Source organism: Puma concolor, chromosome C1 (genome assembly GCF_028749965.1).
Source record: "Puma concolor isolate L17-30 chromosome C1, mPumCon1.1.hap2, whole genome shotgun sequence".
Classification (NCBI taxonomy): Eukaryota; Metazoa; Chordata; class Mammalia; order Carnivora; family Felidae; genus Puma; species Puma concolor.
The window spans coordinates 204,382,316-204,400,401 of record NC_141674.1 but is presented as its reverse complement, the minus strand read 5'-3'; the positions used below and the strand labels follow the sequence as shown (position 1 = coordinate 204,400,401).

The window sequence follows — 18,086 nt, the reverse complement described above, 5'->3', positions numbered from 1 at the left end:
CTTAGACTGTTCAGCCTGGCCCAGCCACTGCAGAAGGCAGCCAGGTGAATGACCACAACCATTGGTCCCTGCCATAAGGAGCAGAGCCACCAAGCTGAACTCTGAAAAAAATCCTAACCTAAAGGATCAGGAGAAGTAATTATTCGGGGGTCCTTTGTTATGCAGCAATGGATAACTGAAACATGATGGTATTCCATTATATAGACAAAGAAACTGAGGTTAACATGCCTATATTGTAAACTTCTTAGCAGCAGCAGCAGCAGCAGCTTCAAACACAGAGTGCCTGAATCCAAAGCTCATGCTTTGCCTACACACCTAGGCAGTCATTCTCTCCTGCAGTATTTGGACTGTGGGAAAATTGGGGCTCTGAATCCTAGCCATTTGCCTATGGCCCCGCCCCATTCTCTCTGCGGGAAGATGGAGGCATGAGATCCAGCTCTGGAGAACCCAGAACCTCCAACCTTTCCTCCCTGTCCCTGCAGCCTCGACATCAGCTTTCTGAGAAAGAACCAGAAGGGAGGAAATGTGTTTGGGTGCCCGGAGAAACTTGGGACAACTTTGCATCCTCCCCCACTGAGTATGATTAGAAATGCTGATCGGGGCAGTCTTTTCAATGAAGTTAGTTTTGGTGGTTAAAAAGCCTGATGTTACTAATAACATAATCTCATCACATTCTACAGTTTATAAAGTGCTTTAATCCTATGGGCTTGGGTGGCCCTAGAAGTCTACCCTCAAAGTCCCCAAGAATCACAGAAACAGAAGGGCAGATAAAGGTGTCACCCTCCCCAGAGAAGATGAGGGCTGGACTGAGAGCTGAGTACACTACCAGAGGCTTTTGGTCTTCTTTTCCTAGACCTTTTCAGTCTGTCCCTTTAAAGAAGGACAGCTAGGTTTTTCCCAGCTTGCAGATCCAGGCCAGAGATGTTTGACAAGGGTGAACCAGAAGAATCCGCACTCTTCTCCACGGTTGCCAGGAGAACCTAATTCAGTAGGGGAGATAGGGACCTAAGGTGATAACCCCTGAGATGCTAGTTCTATCAAAACCATCTTCCTTTACACACTCCTTCGGAAGCCTGGCCCCATGGTGGCCCCCAGGAGGCCAGCTCCCTCCCAAACTGTGGGCCCAGTCCTATTGGTTTAAATATTTTTATTGATACTAAACTCACCCACCCACCCCATAGCCAGCAGTTCTAAAGCGTCCTGCGTCCAGAGGCCTCGAGTTTGGCTCTTTGCTTTCCATATGGGGGCCAAAGAGCGAGAGGGACTACATAGCCTCCCCCGGGGGCCCTCCAGAGCGCTCCCCCGGGGTGGATGGCCTTCAGCGCCCCTCGCTTTCGTGGGCGGGCGTGTATCTCAAGCCCCCGCCGCCTCACAGTTGGCGGAGGCCTGGGAGATGGACCTTCGCTGCGAGCAGCCGGGCAGCGCCCCCGCCGGACTGCAGAGGTCCCGCAGATGCCGAGGGGCGCGCGGTTTGGAGAGCCGGACGGCGCGTCAGAGGCAGAGGCTGAGCTCCTTGCGCACGCGGCAGCGGTGGCACTGCACCACACAGCACCAGTGGAAGCGACACAGGCAGTTCTCCTCGAGCTGCACGCTCTCCTGGCGGTGCCCGCGGCCGCAGCACAACAGGTCACAGCCGCTGAGGTCCAGGGCACTGCTGTTGCAGGCGCGGCCGCGCGTGCCCGGCGAGCCGGTGCGCCGGTTGGGAGCGCAGAAGTCGGGCGAGTCGGCGGCGTAGAGCAGGTCGGCGCGGCCCGGCGGCTTAAGAGTGCGGACCGCGGGCAGCAGAGCCTTGCCGTCGTTGGTTCCCATGACACGCGAGGCGCCGTGGAAGCGCTCGAGCAGCCGCGCGCCCACCTCCCGGAACGGGGGCAGCTTCTGCCAGCAGGTTCGCAGCGCGCACGAGCCCGACAGCCCATGGCACTTGCACTCGGTGCGCGTGTGGCTCCGTACGGCCTGCAGGGAGCAAAGGAGCCGGCGGATGCGGACAGATTGGGGGTACCGGGTGCGGGAAAGGTCCAGAGGACCGACAAAAAATTAGATGGGGAGGGTGAGGTGGATGGAAGAGAGAAAAGAGCAGACCAAAACCAAGAGAGCGCAAGGTGGAGAGGAGGAAACCCAGGGAGCAACAGCTCCGAGAGAAGGAAAAATTACAAAGTTGGAAGAGTGAGAGGAGTTGGGGGGAGTGGGGCGCAGTGTGCAGCAGAGATCGCAGGACGCAAAGTCAGGGAATGGGAGAGAGAGAGAGAGCAGAACTGACGGCTGGGGTGAGAGTCTCCCTAGAGGCAGGGAGGGGTTGCAGCTGTCGTGCTCTATTCCTCCTGCCAACCTCCTTCTGCCAACAGGGCCCCCTCGTTGCTGCCCCTCTCGGCCCCAGACAGGGCTGAGCAGAGCCAGCCTCCTGGGCGTCTGACAGGTATGTGGGCCTGTCTGGACATTCCTCTCTGGGCCCCCTCTTACTCCCTGCCTGATGCCTCAGGGCTGAACCCTAGAGGACACAGGATGTGAGGGGGGTGGGGTCCCTAGAGCATCTTAGAACTAAGGCACAGGCTTCAGGATGGCCGACGGTGAATGCATTACTGAGAACCAGAATCCAGAACCCCTGCCCCTTATTTGCACTTTGTGCCTGAAGCTGGGGTCTAAGAGTCACAACCCCACTAAGATTTATGGTGTCAGATGACTCAGCAATATCAGCTGTGGAAGCTCAGAGTCCAGAGGCCAACCTGAAATGCAGACTTGTGTGCCCCCCTCCCCTTCCCAGGTTTCTTTCCTTTCTCACCCTCCCTCCTGGAAACATCTGACCGAGGGCTGGGGGTGGGGGGGGGGGGGGTATGGGGACTCCTCCTTGCAGAGGGAAGGGGAGAGGCAGGGCCCAGTCTGGAGTTGGTGGGCAGCCAGTTGGCAAATGCCCAGATTCAGTCACAGCTTTCCTGGCCTTTAGCTGATTCCCTCCTACCTTCACCAGCCTTGTCTTTCACACCTTTCCAAGCCTTCCTTGGCCACGTTCTGGCCCTTTTCCCTGGCCTCCCTCACTTCTCCCAACTCCTCCACCTCCAGACCTTTGCCCCAGCTTCTATCTTCTCTTTCATCCCCAGCTTTTGTCACCCTCCTCTGTCCCTGTGCTGGTAGCCAGATCTCTACCTATCCCAGCCTTTGCCTCACCTGTCGGGTCTCAGAGGTTTGTCTTCCCTACCTGAGGTCCTGAGTCCTCTTCTCTGGGTGTCCCCTCCCCATCCTGCCCACTAGATCACCAGCTCTAGGCCTTCCTAGGCCTCCCAAGGGACTCCCTCTTCTAGGCTGGCCACCTTGCCTCCCACATGCCCATCCACATGCCCCCAGCCAGTCTTCCCAAGTGCGCCCTTTCTGCCTCGCTGGCTCCCACACACATTAACATACTCCTGCACATACACGCCCTCATTCGCACCCCCATCTCCTCACACGTCTACAAACACGCTCCCGCACACCCCACCGTCACCCACGTCCACTCACACCTACCCATACCCACACATTCATACCCACGCACTCTCTTACACACCCCTGCCCACACTCACCAGCCGGCCGGCCTCGTTGTTGTGCAGTTGCACCAACGCACGGATGTCTCCGCGTCCCCGCTTGTGCCGCGCGTCCATAAAGAGCCTCGACTTCTCGTCCCCGAAGTCCACGTCGTCGCCGCAGCCCCCCCACTCCCAGGCGGCGCTGCCGTCGGGGGAGCCGGCGGGGCCGGGGGGCCCAGGGGTGCCGGGCAGGCCCGGGGGACGCGGCGGGGCCCGCCCTCGGGGCGCCTGGCAGCCGCACTGCAGCAGCTCGCCCATGGAGCAGGCCTGCGTGACGGCGTGGCTGGCGCCCGCGGCCGTTATAGCGAACACGAAGGCCGTCTCCCGGATGTCTGCGGGCCGGGCGCAGGATGGGGGAAGTCAGCCGGCAGGACCGAGGCTGGGTCCCCGGGGGTGGCGGGGAGGGGGGAGGCGCTGCGGTGGGCAAGGCAGCATGGCTGGGAGGCAGGGTCGGGACAGGGTACCCACAGACCGGCGGGAGAGGTGGGGCTCCCGCAGCCGCCCCCCCCAACCCCCCCTCTCCTCTGATCCCCGAAAAGAAAAAGCAGCCCCCCAGGTGCTCTCCCCACACTGACCCTGCTGCAGGATGCGCCCGAAGGCCTTGCTGTGGCTGGAGCAGTTCCAGCGGCGGAATCGGAACTGGAACTGGCACTCCCGCACCCCGAGCCGGGCGCCCCGGGCTAGCTCTGCCACCACCTCTGGCTCGGCCTGGCACAACTCAGCCTGCCGCCCTGCCAGCCGCCGCGCTTTCCTGCAGATGCTGGTAGGATCCATGACCAAGGGGCTGCCCACCGCCCTGGAAAGCAAAGAACAGCACGTCCAAGATATGACTCAAAGGGCTGGGGCGGGGGCGGGGAGGGAGGCCAGTCCCGCTCAGCCCACAGCTAGGCGCTGGGACGCGCCTCTTCTCTCCCCCCACCCCAACTGAGTGTGAGATTGTCCCTTCTGGTTCTCTTACTGTCCCGTGTCCCCTTTCACTAGAGTTGAGACCGAAATTGCTATAGAGCAAGGATTCAGCCTTATCCTTCTGTGCACATCTTCATTAATAAGTCCTTCTAGGAATTTGATTCAAGGTGAGGGCAGCCAGCACCAGGTGAGCCAAAAGGGAGACAAAGAACAGGCCTGACCCCAAAGGGTGATGAAGCTCACACCCCCTCTCTAGCTCAGTTTCTCCTTCTTTAAAATGGGAAGGTTGGGCTTTGATCCCTAAGGTGGGCCCTTGCACGAGGGTATCCTCTATCTCTCTGAGCTGGAGAGCAGGAGGAAGTAGCTGGGGGACTGAGTCTCTGAAGCATTATGGTGAAGTAAGTGACACTACCCTTCCGTTCCAGGGTCTGTGACTTTTTCAGAGCAGGATGGCCGGCAAGGCAGGCCAGGCACTGACGTCACTGGTTGTGACCTAACTGGTTTGGGGAAGGGGAATGCCTGTTTGGCTTGGTATGGGTAAAGACCGAATGGGAAGTTCCACACACTTCCAGAAATCCTTCCGTTCCCAGCCTTCATTCCACCTAAGGAGAGAGCTGTTATTTGGTTTCCATGGACCAGACCCCTGAAGGTTAAGGTTACTCGCAGCTGAGTGGAACTCCTTGAATCAGATCGCTCTTATTTGATGAACGCTTAGCTGTGGCCCCTGTGCTGTAGGAATGAGTGGGCGGAGCACTTGGACCTGAGAGTAATTTGAGATCACACAAAAACCCTTCAGCAGAGGACAGAAAGAGACTCCGGGTGGGGAGAAGTAGCATCAGGAGATAGAAAATGTCGAGGAAAATGGTAGGAGATAGGTGCCAAAGGTCAAGGTGGCCTACTTTTCATTTTAGCCTTTATGCCCATCGGCCCCCCTGTCCCCATTTGCTCCACAAGAACAGGCCGCCCAGGCATGTTCTGGCCCCACAACAATGAGATGTAACGGGCTTGAACAGCAGCAAGAAGAATTTAGGTCTTAAGGTAGAACTTCTCAACTCTGGGGAGCGAGATGCTTAAAGAGGCCGTTGCAAGAAGATGTGTAAGTTCAGTTCTTTCTAAGGTCTGCTACTCCCCCCTCCCCAACACACACACCCCACCCCATCAGATCATTGTCAGCCTCCCCACCCAAGTAGTCCTGGAGCCAAAATTCTTTTCTCAGTGAAGAGTTATAGTCCAGACTCCTTCCTCCATGCTTAGGACCTGACCATCACTGCATTCCAACTGCAGCTTGGAAAGGTCCAGCCCCAGCCCATTCCCAACCCTAGAAAAGTGGTGGATGGAACAGTGGATAGTGTGTGCCATGGATAGGGCAGCACAAGGTGGTTCCCAGTGGCCCAGTGACCCCAAGAGTTTAGCAATCTCTTTCTCTCTCTCCGTGTATCATCGATCCTCCCCTACCCCCATCCGTTTATCCACCTCATTACAAAAAGGATTTGAGAAAGCTTCCAGCGTGGTTATATAGGGTCAGTAGATAAGACTATGAGCACCTTGGGAGTTAGAACTGACATTTTCTTTTGTTTCCTGTGGCAGATTTTTAATTCGTATTTCCCCCAATTTTTGTTATGAAAATGTGCAAATGATTACTATAATACTACAATATTACAAATGATTATTCTAATACTACAACGAACACCATTTAATCCATGTTTTTGAATGAATGAATGAATGAATGAGCCTTCTAAGGAGAATGTCCTCATTTGAGTCCAGGCCCTTGTCCACATGAGATTCCATGACTGCTAATCAGCTGCCTCTCTCTCCACCCCTCCTCTGCCCACCCCCCACTGGATGCAGAGGCAGGGAAGCAGGCCTCCCCATGACTGTCCAGCTCCTTTCCTGCCACCTGATTGTCCAGGCCTCCACCTGGGAATCTGGGGCTCTGCAAACATTTCTTCCCCAAATCACCCCACCCCCCATGCCACTAAGCTCCCCAGTCTCTCTTCCCAGCCCTGCCCTCTGCTAACTCCCTAATTTCCCAAGGTTGACTGGTTTTATCCTCTCAAGGTTACTCTGACCCCATCCCTCTCCTCTCCCTCCTCCTGCCCTAGGGAAGCAAGAGAGGGTGGGGGTATGCAGGGAGAAAAGCAAAAACCTCCTGACCTTGTCTGCTTGCCAGGGGCCAGAGATAGGAGAGAAATCGGGAGGAGCAGGAAGGGTAGGGCCCTCCCGGAGGTGGGGCCAGCCCTTTGCAGGGTTGAGGGGCTGCCCCAGAGTCAGTTGCTGGTCCGGGTCTGACTCCCCAGGCTGGCTTGCTGCCTGGGAACAAGGCTTGTTTACAAGCTGGTCAGGAGGAGGGATGGGCAGTAGTAGCAGCTAGAATCCCAAGGGACCAGCTTGCTCCCTGCCTTCCCGTCCTCGCTCCCATCCCCAAGTCACAGGAAAGGAAAGTCCAGAAGAGGAGTGGGGGCGGGGGGGTAGGGCATCGGGCAAAACATCAAGCGTCACTTCTGCACCCTGGTCTCTGTCAACTCTGGGTGAGCTGAGCCACTGTGGGCAAGTCAGCTCTCTCTCTGCGCTTCAGAAATAGGAGAAGTTGCCCGAGAAGCTCCCTTGTCCCCTCCAAGTTAACACTGGACATAACATCAAGAAATAACTCCCCCATCTCCCCTCTTTCTTTACCCTCCTTTCTTCCCTTCTGCTTCCTTAGGGAATCAACTCTGCTTTTTTGGCCTCTGAGTCAGCATTGGCCTGGGGTCAGCCCAGAGAAGATGTACCCTTTTGGGAGCATCTGCTTGTTTGGGGAGCTAAGCACAGTGGTGTAGGAGTTATATAATATATAGCCGGTAGGATCTGAGATCCTAATCAAATAGCCATTCCTGGGCATAGAAAAAATGAGGCTAGTCCTAAAGGAAATCTTGCAGACAAGAAGGGACAGGCCTAAGGTTGGCCATTCTAACTGGCTTGGCAGATGCCAAAATCTCCCTCCCAGGACCTTGGTTGGTAGAATCGATAGCCAAGTGAGGTGGCGTTAGGGACAGCCAGCTCCTACTGGCAACATCTGTAGCTCTAAGCCCTGGGGGCCCCAGGTTCTGGCCTAACCTACCTTTCCGGCTCCAGATTCAGAGGGCCAAAGGGAATGCCAGAAACCGTCTACTCCTACTCTACACACTTCACCCCCGTTATACAGACGAACATCTGAGGAAAGAGGTGGCCGACCTTGGCCACTCAATGGAGGAATCGGTACTTCAAGAAGTTTAGGTGAATGTTATTTTTTAAGTTTATTTGTTTATTTTGAGAAAGAGAGGGAGCATGTGTGTGTGTGCGGGGGAGGGGCGGTCAGCTCAGGGCCCCACACAGGGCTCGAACTCATGAACCAAACCTTGTGATCATGACCAGAGCCGAAATCGAGAATCAGACGCTCAACCAACTGAGCCACCCAGGCGCCTCTGGGTGAATCTCTTTAAAACCAAAGGGACTGGAGGGAATGACCACGTGGGGTTTCGGAAGAGCTGAGATGCCCTCGCACACCATCCTCCACACAGCCCTTCTGCCAAGCAGGGTTGGCTCACTGCATCCGTCCCAGATTACACCTCCAGCTTTCTGGACTCAGAGCTACCCCCTCCCAATCCCTAAGTCATCAAAATCACACCCGGCATCTTTCCGAGCTCACCTCAGATCCCTGTCGCCCCTGAGCCCAGCCCTCACTGACCACCCCTCCCCCCCCCATCACCTCAGGTGTCGCTCATCTGGGGGTGCTCATTATCCTGCCAGTGGCATAACTATTTTGTCGTGTCGCCCTGTCTTCTCTCTCCACTCAGGTGAAAGACACACTAAAGACAAAGATCTCACGCTGTCACGATGTCACGATGTGTCACGATGTCATTCGTGGCACACGCGCAGAGTCTGGGGAGTCTGTGACTTGGGTTTCGATCTGGGCTCCGCCATTTGCTTCTCCTAAGACGTCAGCAAGTCCCTTGCATGTGAAGTGGGCACTTAATATTTGTTGAATGAATGAGACCTGACCTTCGCAACCTCAGTGTCCATGACCGTCAAATGGGAATCATGATACCTGACAACTTCCCTGGTACACATGAGAAGAGCCTGCCCAGACGGTGAGCTCTAGCAAAGTGCCTTTTGTCCTCCCATTCACACCCCCATTCATGTCTTGGGCCTGCACAGAGCAGGGCAAATGGTAGGAGTGCAGGGAGCTGTCTGTGGATTCACGAGAACACCCTTTTCTCCAGCTGTCTGCCCTGACTTCTCAGCTGGGATCCCTGTGTTCCTTCCTCCCTCACCGGCCCTGCCTGTGAACCAGAAGCGCCCTCCGGGACCCTCCCCTTCCCCAGAGAGCACTCCTGAGTGGATTATCGAGGCCAAGGAGATCACAGACCCTTTGGGTGCCCGACTTCCTCTGAAGGGCCTCCTGGCCAGCCACCCTCTATTTCCTCACACTCCCCACCCCCAGGGTCCTTAGTCTGACCCCCACCTCCTAGGAGCCAGCAGAGGGAGCCCTGAGCCCTGGGGCTGTGGGTGGGGGCTGTATGGGGGTGGGGAGGTGGGTGGTGGAGAAGGGGCAGAAAAATGTTGCCTGACGGCTGCTGAGGCGGCTGGGCCCGGGCCTGTGCCCGCCCGCCTGTCCTGTCCTGCTCCGTCTAACTCGATAATTACTGCTCCCCATCCCCCAGCCACTACCCCCACCCCAAACACCACATCAAAGCCAGTGATGCCCCAGCTCCATTAACCCCTGCCTCCCCACCGCCCACCAGATACCCCATTCCACCCCTCTCCCACGCTGGCCCAATTTGGTTCCCTCTGCCCCGTCCTGGACACTGTCCTTCCCACCTCCTCACGCTGCTCTCCTTCTCATGGCTCTTGGAAGAGGCAGGGGCTTTCCCTTCCCTGATGAACGTCACCAGTCAAGAGGGCTTCCTACTGGTCAGGGCTGTGGGAGGCAAAGGAGTGGACACATTGACCGCCTCCCCCCGCAACACACGCTGGATTCTCTGAGGACAATATGTCATGTGTCTTCTGCTCTCCCATAGTGAGGTGGGGAGCACCCATGTGAAGGTGGGGGTGGGGAGCAGAAAGGGCCTGTGGAAGGCCCTGTACCCCTTTCCTGACCGCACCCCACCCCCACCCCTCACTGCACGCAGGGATGAGGTACTCGGCAGGAGGTAGACTCCCAGCCCTAGTGCTCACTGCCTGCATTCTGGATGGCCTGAGGCAAGTCCCCTCCAGTTCCTGGACTTTGCTGGACTTCTAACCATAAGTGAAATGATTGGCCTAGATGATCTCCAAGTCCTCTCTAGATCTAGTTTCTAATTTCTGGCTTAAATGGAGGGCTTGGAGCTGGAGGAACCAGCTTTGGAGGCCAGGTGGAAAACCGGAGCTCCCTCCCAGCGACCTTTTCCCTCCCTCAGCTCCTCCTCAGGTGGATCAGGGGAAGCACCCAAGGTCTCGCCCCACCCCGCCTCCGGCAGGAACGAAGACATAGGCTAGAGGGCGCTCTGCCCAGTCCCTAGGGACAGGCTTCTGTGTTCCCTAGCGCCTCCGGCTCCGGCTGGCCAGGCGCCCTGCTGCTGCCAGCCTGACCCCGGCCCCGGCTTCCCCACCCCGCCCTCGCCTCATCCCCTCCACAGCTGCATTTCTCCATCAAAGTACACATTCTGGAATCCCCCTCGCTGGGCCCTGGTGATCAAACTTCCCACTGACCTCCCCCCACCAACTCCTGGCTTCCAATGAGAACGGGGCAAGAGGGGGCTGCCCCCCCCTCCAGGAAATGTCACAGTGCCAGGGCTCTGGTGGGCTTGGGGCATGCTCTGGCCCAGATAGAGCCAGCCTCCTTTTGCCCCTGCCCTTTTCTGCTCACAGCCCCATTGTCTCCCTCCAGGGGAAGCTGCCAAGGCGGGAGGCCTGGAGGGGGGTACTGGGTGGCCACCCCACCCCAGTTCCCACCCCGCCGGGAGCTTGGTGGGGGCCAGGAATAGGACTGCCCACAAAGGGTCAGATAAAGACAGGATGGAGGAAGATGGCCAAGCCCAGCCTGGGGTGGAGGGGGGATCCCAGCTGGAAAACCTGGGTGTCATGAAGAAGCCTGGGCCCTTTCCCTGACTCCCTGTGGGGCCAGAGATGAGGTTGTCCTAGGCCTCTGGTTCCTGTTTCCTTTCCATAATGGGTGAGGGGGAGCGGGGGGGGGGGGGGGGGAGCGGAGAAAGGCAAGATGAGATGGGGGAAGGGAGTGAGACTGGGTGGTATTTTTGCTAGTGGAACAAGGGGGGAGGGTTGGTTTCTTTCATAGAAAATATAAAACAGAAAGAGGAAAGAGGAAGAGAGAAGGGAGATTGATTTGATCTATTCTGTGAGAGTGAGCTATTTTCCACATGCACTGATTGAGAGCATAAATAAAGATGGGTCAGACATTGAGGAGAACTTCCTGGGGGAGGGTGGGAGGGGCTCAGAGAGCAGGCTGGTGGGGTGGGCGCTGGTGACCAGGAAGCCACAGACTTTCTCTCTCTGCCTCGGTCTCAAAATGGGATCTGTCGGGGCCAGGGCACATGCTGGATGGCCTGCAGGCAGTGGGCTGGACAAGATGACCTCAAGAGAGCCTGGCCAATGTCCTGGAATCTGGGATTCTGTGATTTACAAAGATATGGTTACAGATGGGAGAGAGACAGACAGAGAGGCCGGAGGCAGAGTTTAGAAAGCATGCATTGCATGGAGGGGGAATGAGGGGGAGGGGGAAAGGAAGCGGAAGGGAGACTTCTCTGGAACCTGGAGCCAGGTACCTGAGCCTATTCCAGGCCCTGGATCATTCCCCTACAGGAGCCTCCTTTCCTAATCAGGACAATCCAGTCACTCAGCGTTCCTGGGGTCCTCTCTGTTCCCACCCTGGAGGCTATTAGCATGTCAGGATGGTGTGCAGGGCTGCTGCTTCCCTGCCTACTGCTAGAGCCCCAGCCCAGCTAGCATTCTCTGAGAAGCAGGGAAAAGAGGGCCAGCCAGCAGGTCAAAGAATGACCTGGAAGCCCCTAGCCTGATAAAGTTACTAGCCTAAGTGAAGCTGGGGTAAAGGGCAGTGTGGGGGTGGGGGGTGGGCAAAGAGTGACGGGAGCCTTAGGCCACCAGGGATGCTGGGTCCAGCCCACCAGCCCAAGCCTGATCTCAGAGAGCAATGGTAGGATGGGGTGGGGGGGGACAAGAGTGTCAGCAAGTAGAGTCAAAGATCCCAAGAAAGGAATCTGGGCTCAGACCAAAGGAATGAAGTGTCAGAAACAGAGGAGAGTGAGGGGGCCAGTGCAGGTGGGAGAGGCAGGTTCTCTGTGGGAAGCATCTGAGCGAGGCAGTTGCTGGACACCTTATCACCCCAGCCTCTCACTCTTCACCCAGCTTGCTCTGCAGCTGCAGCCATGAAGGCCCCTGTGTTCTCCTACACCTGCCCTCCCCACCTCCGCCCCCACTCCCTGCTTCCCAGCTTCAGGGTCAGTCTCCAAGGGACCAGACCTCTCTCCCTCTGGCTTGTCACCCACCCACCAGCCCCTCTTGAACAAAAGAACCCCCACAATACAAGCCCCAGGAAGGTGAAGCAACCAATTCAGCAACATTCCACAATACTTCCCCAGTACCTTTAGCCTCCAGGGCCCAAAGACAAAGGCTCTGACTTCCCGGAGCAGGGAAGAGAGACCACAGAGGGGACGGTTGTCAGTAAAACGCAGTAACTGGCATGGTTGTCCCATGCATGGGGTGCAGTAGGAACACACAGAAGGCAAGGGAGGAAAGACAAAAAGACAGTGTCGTGGAAGATGTGCTGTTCTAACTGGAAAGATGACAATGAGCTGGATAAATGGAAAAGGAGAGGAGGGAGGGCGGCTACCATCTGGGAGAGACCTCTGACCCCATACCTTGAGAAAGGGCAAAATTAGAAATGTGTGTCTGGGAAACAAGACAGAGATTCTTTTACAAAGTTTTGCTTGGGACTCTTGGAATTTTAAATTTAAATTAATCCTTTTCACCCCTACAAACTCTAGCCTGGAAAACCCGCAGCGTGGAGGAGGAGACTTACACTTATGGATGGAGCACCTCCCAGTGTCAGATCATTTTGTAGATCCTCCCATCTAATCCTCCTATCTAGCTTACCAGGTAGGGAGACTGTTTCCCAGTTTTAAAGTTGAGACGTTGAGGCGCAGGGAGAAGTGAGTTGCCCAAGGTCACAGACTTATTGTCGGCCGAGATTAGATCTCAGGTCTGTCTATTTCAAAACTGACACAGCATTATAGCAAACCAGGATCGAAGGACGCATGTTCCCTGGCCGGGACCTGGGTCATCCTCGATTTGCTCCCTCACTGACACCCCCAAGGGACATCTCTCCCGCATCACGGAAGAGGGATAGCAGCCAGCAGCTCCCTGTGTGGGCATCCAGCTCTCCCGGGGGGAGAAGGATCTGCCTGCCCCACCCCTCCATCCAAATGGGGTGGGGGGGGGAGGGTGGAAGAGGAGCGGAGGATAGGGAATCCAGCCAATGACATGGCCCTATGCAAATAGACCAGACCCTGCTTTCTTAGGATTGGCTGACGCATCAGCAGTATTGTCCAAGTCCCTCCTCTTTAAACTCTGATCTATTCCAGGCGGGTCTTTGCAGCTCCAGAGAGACTAGGAAGGAAAAGAAAGTCTCCGGGATCCGGATCTCTGAGAGGTCTCGACCCGGCACCCACCTTTCCAGTTGCTGTCCATCCCCAAGGCTCAAAGTTCCCGCGACCTTAGCTGCGTAGGTGTCTGCTCTAGCTAGGGCCCGGTCTGGAGGCCAGGTCTGGGAAGACGTCCCCATCTCCTGGCTGGCCAGGCCTCCCTCTCTTCCACTACGACCCTTCACGATTCTCAGTACCTCCCGAGCTGCATTTTTTTTTCATTTCTGACCCCCCACATCTGGAAGGGTCGGAGCCTAGGTCCCTTTCCTGTCTTTCCTCCTCTTCTTTGCTCTGGGGGAAGGATGTAGAGAAAACCGCGGTCCTGACTCAGTTTCCCTTTACGTTTTTTCCCCGCCACTACCACTTTGAAGTAGCACTCAGCTTCTCAGCGAGAAGCTGGTGGGTTGTTGAGCAAAGTAAGGCGGGGAAGAGACAGCTGTTGGACCTTCCCTGCTTTGTGGCTTACCACCTTGTTCTTCTCTTTCCCACAAATCCAGTCCTCCTCCCCTAAATCCAGGGCCCTCCTCACACACTCTTTTCTTTGGATCTCTCACTGCAGATCCTCCCGCTGTCTACCCGGTAGCTCTTTCCTACCCGCGTGCCAGTTCCTTGAGGACCTGGATTGAGCGCATAACCGGAGGGGGTTGAAAGAGAGTGGGGAGGGTGTGTAGCACAAGGTAGGAGGAAATACAATAGAATGTGCGGGGTGTGGGTTTAGGAACATCTGAGTGGCAGTTTAGAAGTGGCCCAGGCGGTGTCTGGCAGGAGAGCGGCACGCACCTCCCGGCACCTCCCCAGCTGCCCTAGGGCTGGGTTCCCGCTCGCTCGCAGGTACTGCCCAGAGGCAGCGGGACCGCGTTTCTGAGCCACCCGCCACCCCTCCCCGCCAGTCAGTCCCGAAGTCCCCACCCTTGAGCTTCAGGAGCCACACGGGGACAGCCAGCCCGACACAGCACTCACCACCACAGTCCGCCGACGTGCGCGGGACACAGGAGCAGCAGCAGCAGCAGCCCGAGGAGGGAGGGCGCGGGCGGCAGCATCGTGAGCGCTCTACCGCGGGCCGGTGCGGTCAGGGGGCGAGGCTGCGGGGCCAGCCGGTGCGCGCGGCGGCGCGGGCTTCAGGGCGAGCGCGGCTACGGCGGCGGCGGCGGCCGGGAGGCGATGGCTCCGGCGGCGGCGGGGGGGCCCATCGCGGGCGAGGAGGGCGCGGCGGAGGCGGAGAGCGGACGGGGCAGCCAGCGCCTGTGTCTCCCGCCGAGCTCGCTCGGGAGAAGAAATCAGAGCCGGGGGCGGGGGTGGGAGGGGAGCTGGGCCCGGTCGGGGGCGGGGGCCAGGGGGGCCGTGGGGTGGCAGTTGCGACAGTCAGGCGGCGGGACTCTCGGGAGGGAGCCGTGCGCCCCGGGGCTGGAGGCGCGGAGCTCCGCGGAGGGCGGGTGCGAGGTCCCGGGGCGGGGCCCGAGCGCGCCGGTGGCTGCGGGACCCGCCTGCCTCGCCCCTTCGCTTTGCCTCTCTCGGACTGGGAGACCCCGCCGCCTCCCAGAGTCGGGGGCAACGAGGGGCGGGGAAGTAGGGTGGAGAGGGGTAAGGGGGGGGGTGAAGAGGAGCTGGGGAATGGGGGACGGGCTGGAAGGGAGACGTTTGACAGGTTTGTTGACTGTAAAGAGAGAAAACTTCCCAGGAATGAGGGAGTTGGGGGGGTGGGGGCGGTGGTTCGGAGGGAGATGCTGGAGAGGGGGCCGGGAGAGGAAGTCTGCCTGGGGCGCTGGGTGCTCCGGGAAGGGGTGTCGAACTCTACCGTCTGCCGGGCGGACTCTGGAGGGGTCACCCCTTACCGGCCCCGCCTCCGCGCCGCACGCCCCTTTCTCAGCCTTTCCCCAGGAAAGGAGGAAGCCCCAGGCCTCCGCTCTCGCTCCCCCAGCCACCCCGCCTCTTCGAGCCCGCGTTCGGGGAGGGGGGGTGGAGGGCTGCGAAGGGGAGATTAGACAGCAAGAGGAACCTCTTGATGGCCTGCGCTCAAGCGCTCGCAAGTGTAAGCGAGCGATAGAGCTAAGGTTGCAGTCTTGCGAGAGATTAGTGGAGGCAGAACTCAGGGCAGCCGGGCCTCGCGTGTCCGCGGGTGCCTGCCTCTCGTGGCTTCCCCAACTTGGCCCGGGCCAGAAGGGGTGGAAGAGCCAGCTGCAGGTGAGATGGCGTTTATCTGATTCTCTAATGCCACAAAAATGTCTTTGATGCCCCTGCCACCCCCCCAGGTGGTGGTGGGGGGGATCAAAGGCTCCGTGGGGAGGAGGGACAGCTCCATTCATCAAGCCTAGCGTACTGGCTGTGGCTGCAGTCCCTTCTCCGCCCCCGCGTGCCCCAGGAGTGCCGAAGGACAGGTGGTGCAGGACATTCCTCAGCAAGGGCCAGTCTCCCTGTCACCACCAGCTAGAGTGGCATCAACCGTTGGGGGGGGGGGTGTGGTCTCCCTAGTGGTAGAAACTTCAGGCACTCCGAGGAAAGCTCCTGGTCTTTTAGGATGGAGATAGCACCCGAACTCTGGGAGGGAGGGAAGCCACCGCCTAAAGAGATAAACATCCTTGGTGAGCAGAGACAAGGCAAGATTGAGTCCCCAAGAGAGTGAGGACAAGTGGATAGAGACAAAGCTGAGGGACTAAGGGGATGCGACAGAAGACCATAGATGCCTAACCCGGGAGAGGAGGCAGATCTGGGGAAGGTCAGAGGAGCCAGTGGAGAACCGAAATGGAGAAACATTGCCCTAGGCGCAAAGGGAAGTTTTGCTTCCTTAGGTTTGCTGTGAACCCAACTCCATGGCTGTGGTGTCCAAGCTGTGTCAATCTAATTCCCTGTACTGGGTACAGAGAATTTTGGTGGGGGGGGGCGGGTGGTGGTGGTGGCTGGGGCACTCTAGAGAAGAGGTAGGGCCCCTAGTGGCTGAGGGAGAGAGAGTGAGGGGCACAAGGCCCAAATGTTGCCCCCTCCCATTTTAGCCTTTAATAGCATCCAGCTGCCACCCATGGCCCCTGCACCTATTAATTTTGTACACAGTTGCTGTTTTTCCAGGGCAATGCCAACTGTGGACACTACATACTCAAAGACATACCCAGATTGGGCACACACTCAGGCCAGATGGTGCTCAACAGGCATCTGGAGAGCTTTGAGGGTTCCTAAAGGCTGCAGGTGGCCAGTGACCAGACCCCTGGGAATCACTGCCTGGGTTCTAAGTCCCCTACCCACCCCTGCCCCCACCCAGCTACTGTTATTGCAGATTATGAAATGCTCTCCCTATCCTGCATTCTTCTCCGAGGCAAGAATTTTAATGTATTTGTCTTTGTCATCAGGGGACCAGGGCTCTGGGACCGCCCTGCCTCTGCCTGAGGAGGGAGCGCCCCAAATCTAGTCCCTGCTGTCTCCAGACCCCAGCCTCTTTCCATTACCACCCCCTCATGTCCTAGCCCTGCCCCATGCCTCCCTCTCCTAAGACACAGTCTCTCTGTGGGGTGGATAAAAATGATGTTATTGAAACAACAGAATTGGGAGCAGTGGCAGGGAGCAGGGATCAGCGCAGGAAACTGGGGCTTTTGCCAAGAAGCCTTCTCCCCCGCAGGCGGCCTTTCTGCCCCCACCCCCACCTTTCCTACAAACACACACAGATCGCCCCACCCCTCCTGCAGCACTCTCTCTGGCCAGATCGTACAGAATATTTGGCCATCCCTGGATTCCCTAAGCCCTCATCTCCCCGCAACCCCCCCACCCAGAGTCCCATTGCAGAATCTATTGGCCCAGTAGTGCCTGCAAAAGCACTGGGGCAGAGAAGGGGTCTGCTGGAGTCTGCGATGGGCAATCCTCGGCTCCCAGGGCAACTGTGTCTCTGCTCACTCTCTTTTGCCTTCTCTGCACCCCCCTCTAGGGGTTGGCTGGCATATGGGCAGAACTAGAGCAAATGCCCTTATGGCCTCCGAACCTTTAGAGAGATGAGTTCAGATGCTCCTGAGGCTTCAGTCCCCCACTATTAGCTTAGAAAACTTCATGGAGCAGGGCTGGGGATAGAGACGGAAGTACACAAAGACAGATCAAGATGCATGCACACACACGTGCACACTCGCACATACCCACAGCTGGGCACAGGCGTCCAGATAACCCACAGACACCAAAGAACACCCTTGCCTCCCTTCGACAGTGTTGGATAACTTTCACTTACAGGTACAGATGGACACACAGATGGGCTGACTCAGACGGAGACACATGCCTGCCTCTCTGGAGATTACATGCACATGCAACCCCATCTCCTCCCTCCCCCACCTCTGCACACGCATGAATGTGGAGGAACGTTCACAGGAGTCTGGAATGGGAACACAGCAGCCCAGAAGGGGGCAGCATGGAGGGGGGTGGTGCCTCTCTGATCCCCCTCTGCCTGTCCTCTGGGCACTGGGCCCCCTCCACCTCTTCCTCCGTGGCTCTGCCTTCAGTCCTGAAAACCTTTTAACTCTACATCTAGGCCCTGATGCAAAAGAGAGAGGCGGAAGGAGCACAAGGATGTCTGGCTGCGGAGTGGGAGCGGGAGGAGGGGCAGAGGTGGGGACTGGGGAGGGGGAGAGAGGCAGCTGGAGACAGATAACATCAGAGTCGCTGCAGGGAAAGCAGAGCTCTCTGTCTGTTAGATCCTCTCTCCCCATCTTTCCGTGTGTCTTTTCCGTGTGTCTCTCCCAACTCCAGAATTTGGTTTCCATTTGTGTCTGTCTCTAAATCACTTTCTCTGCTTCTTTGTTTCTCAGAATGACTGAAGCTGCAGGAGCCCAGGAATTTGGGCCTGTGACCCTTCCCCTCCCAGGGACCTCCCTCTCTCCCTCCCTCTGCATCGCCCTCCCTCTTCCCCAGCAAGGGGACCCAACTGCCATTCCTTTAGGGTGGTGACAGGACTTGAGAATTCCTAAGGGCCCTGGGTGTCTAGGTCCCT

At 57.6% G+C, this 18,086-nt stretch overlaps 1 protein-coding gene and 1 long non-coding RNA gene across 2 annotated transcripts; one reads left to right on the top strand and one right to left on the bottom strand.

The window, feature by feature from the left end:
* Window positions 1-1,132: 1,132 nt before the first annotated feature.
* On the bottom strand, window positions 1,133-14,434 carry WNT6 (Wnt family member 6). The gene is made up of 4 exons (XM_086719664.1): window positions 14,093-14,434; window positions 4,127-4,347; window positions 3,549-3,883; window positions 1,133-1,953 (listed from the first exon to the last, which is right to left on the bottom strand). Exons 1-4 carry the CDS (start codon window positions 14,170-14,172, stop codon window positions 1,492-1,494), a joined length of 1,098 nt encoding a protein of 365 aa, XP_086575790.1. The 5' UTR covers window positions 14,173-14,434; the 3' UTR covers window positions 1,133-1,491.
* On the top strand, window positions 7,524-8,482 carry LOC147578680 (uncharacterized). The gene is made up of 2 exons (XR_015254333.1): window positions 7,524-7,709; window positions 8,270-8,482. It is a non-coding gene; the product is annotated as an uncharacterized LOC147578680 (long non-coding RNA).
* Window positions 14,435-18,086: the final 3,652 nt, after the last annotated feature.

Coding starts and splice junctions, on each gene's coding strand:
- WNT6 (XM_086719664.1), bottom strand. CDS start 14,172: ATGCTGCCGCCCGCGCCCTCCCTCCTCGGGCTGCTGCTGCTGCTGCTC. Junction 4,348..14,092: donor CACGTCGGCGGACTGTGGTG/GTGAGTGCTGTG, acceptor TTTGCTTTCCAG/GGCGGTGGGCAGCCCCTTGG. Junction 3,884..4,126: donor CGGGCGCATCCTGCAGCAGG/GTCAGTGTGGGG, acceptor CCCGGCCCGCAG/ACATCCGGGAGACGGCCTTC.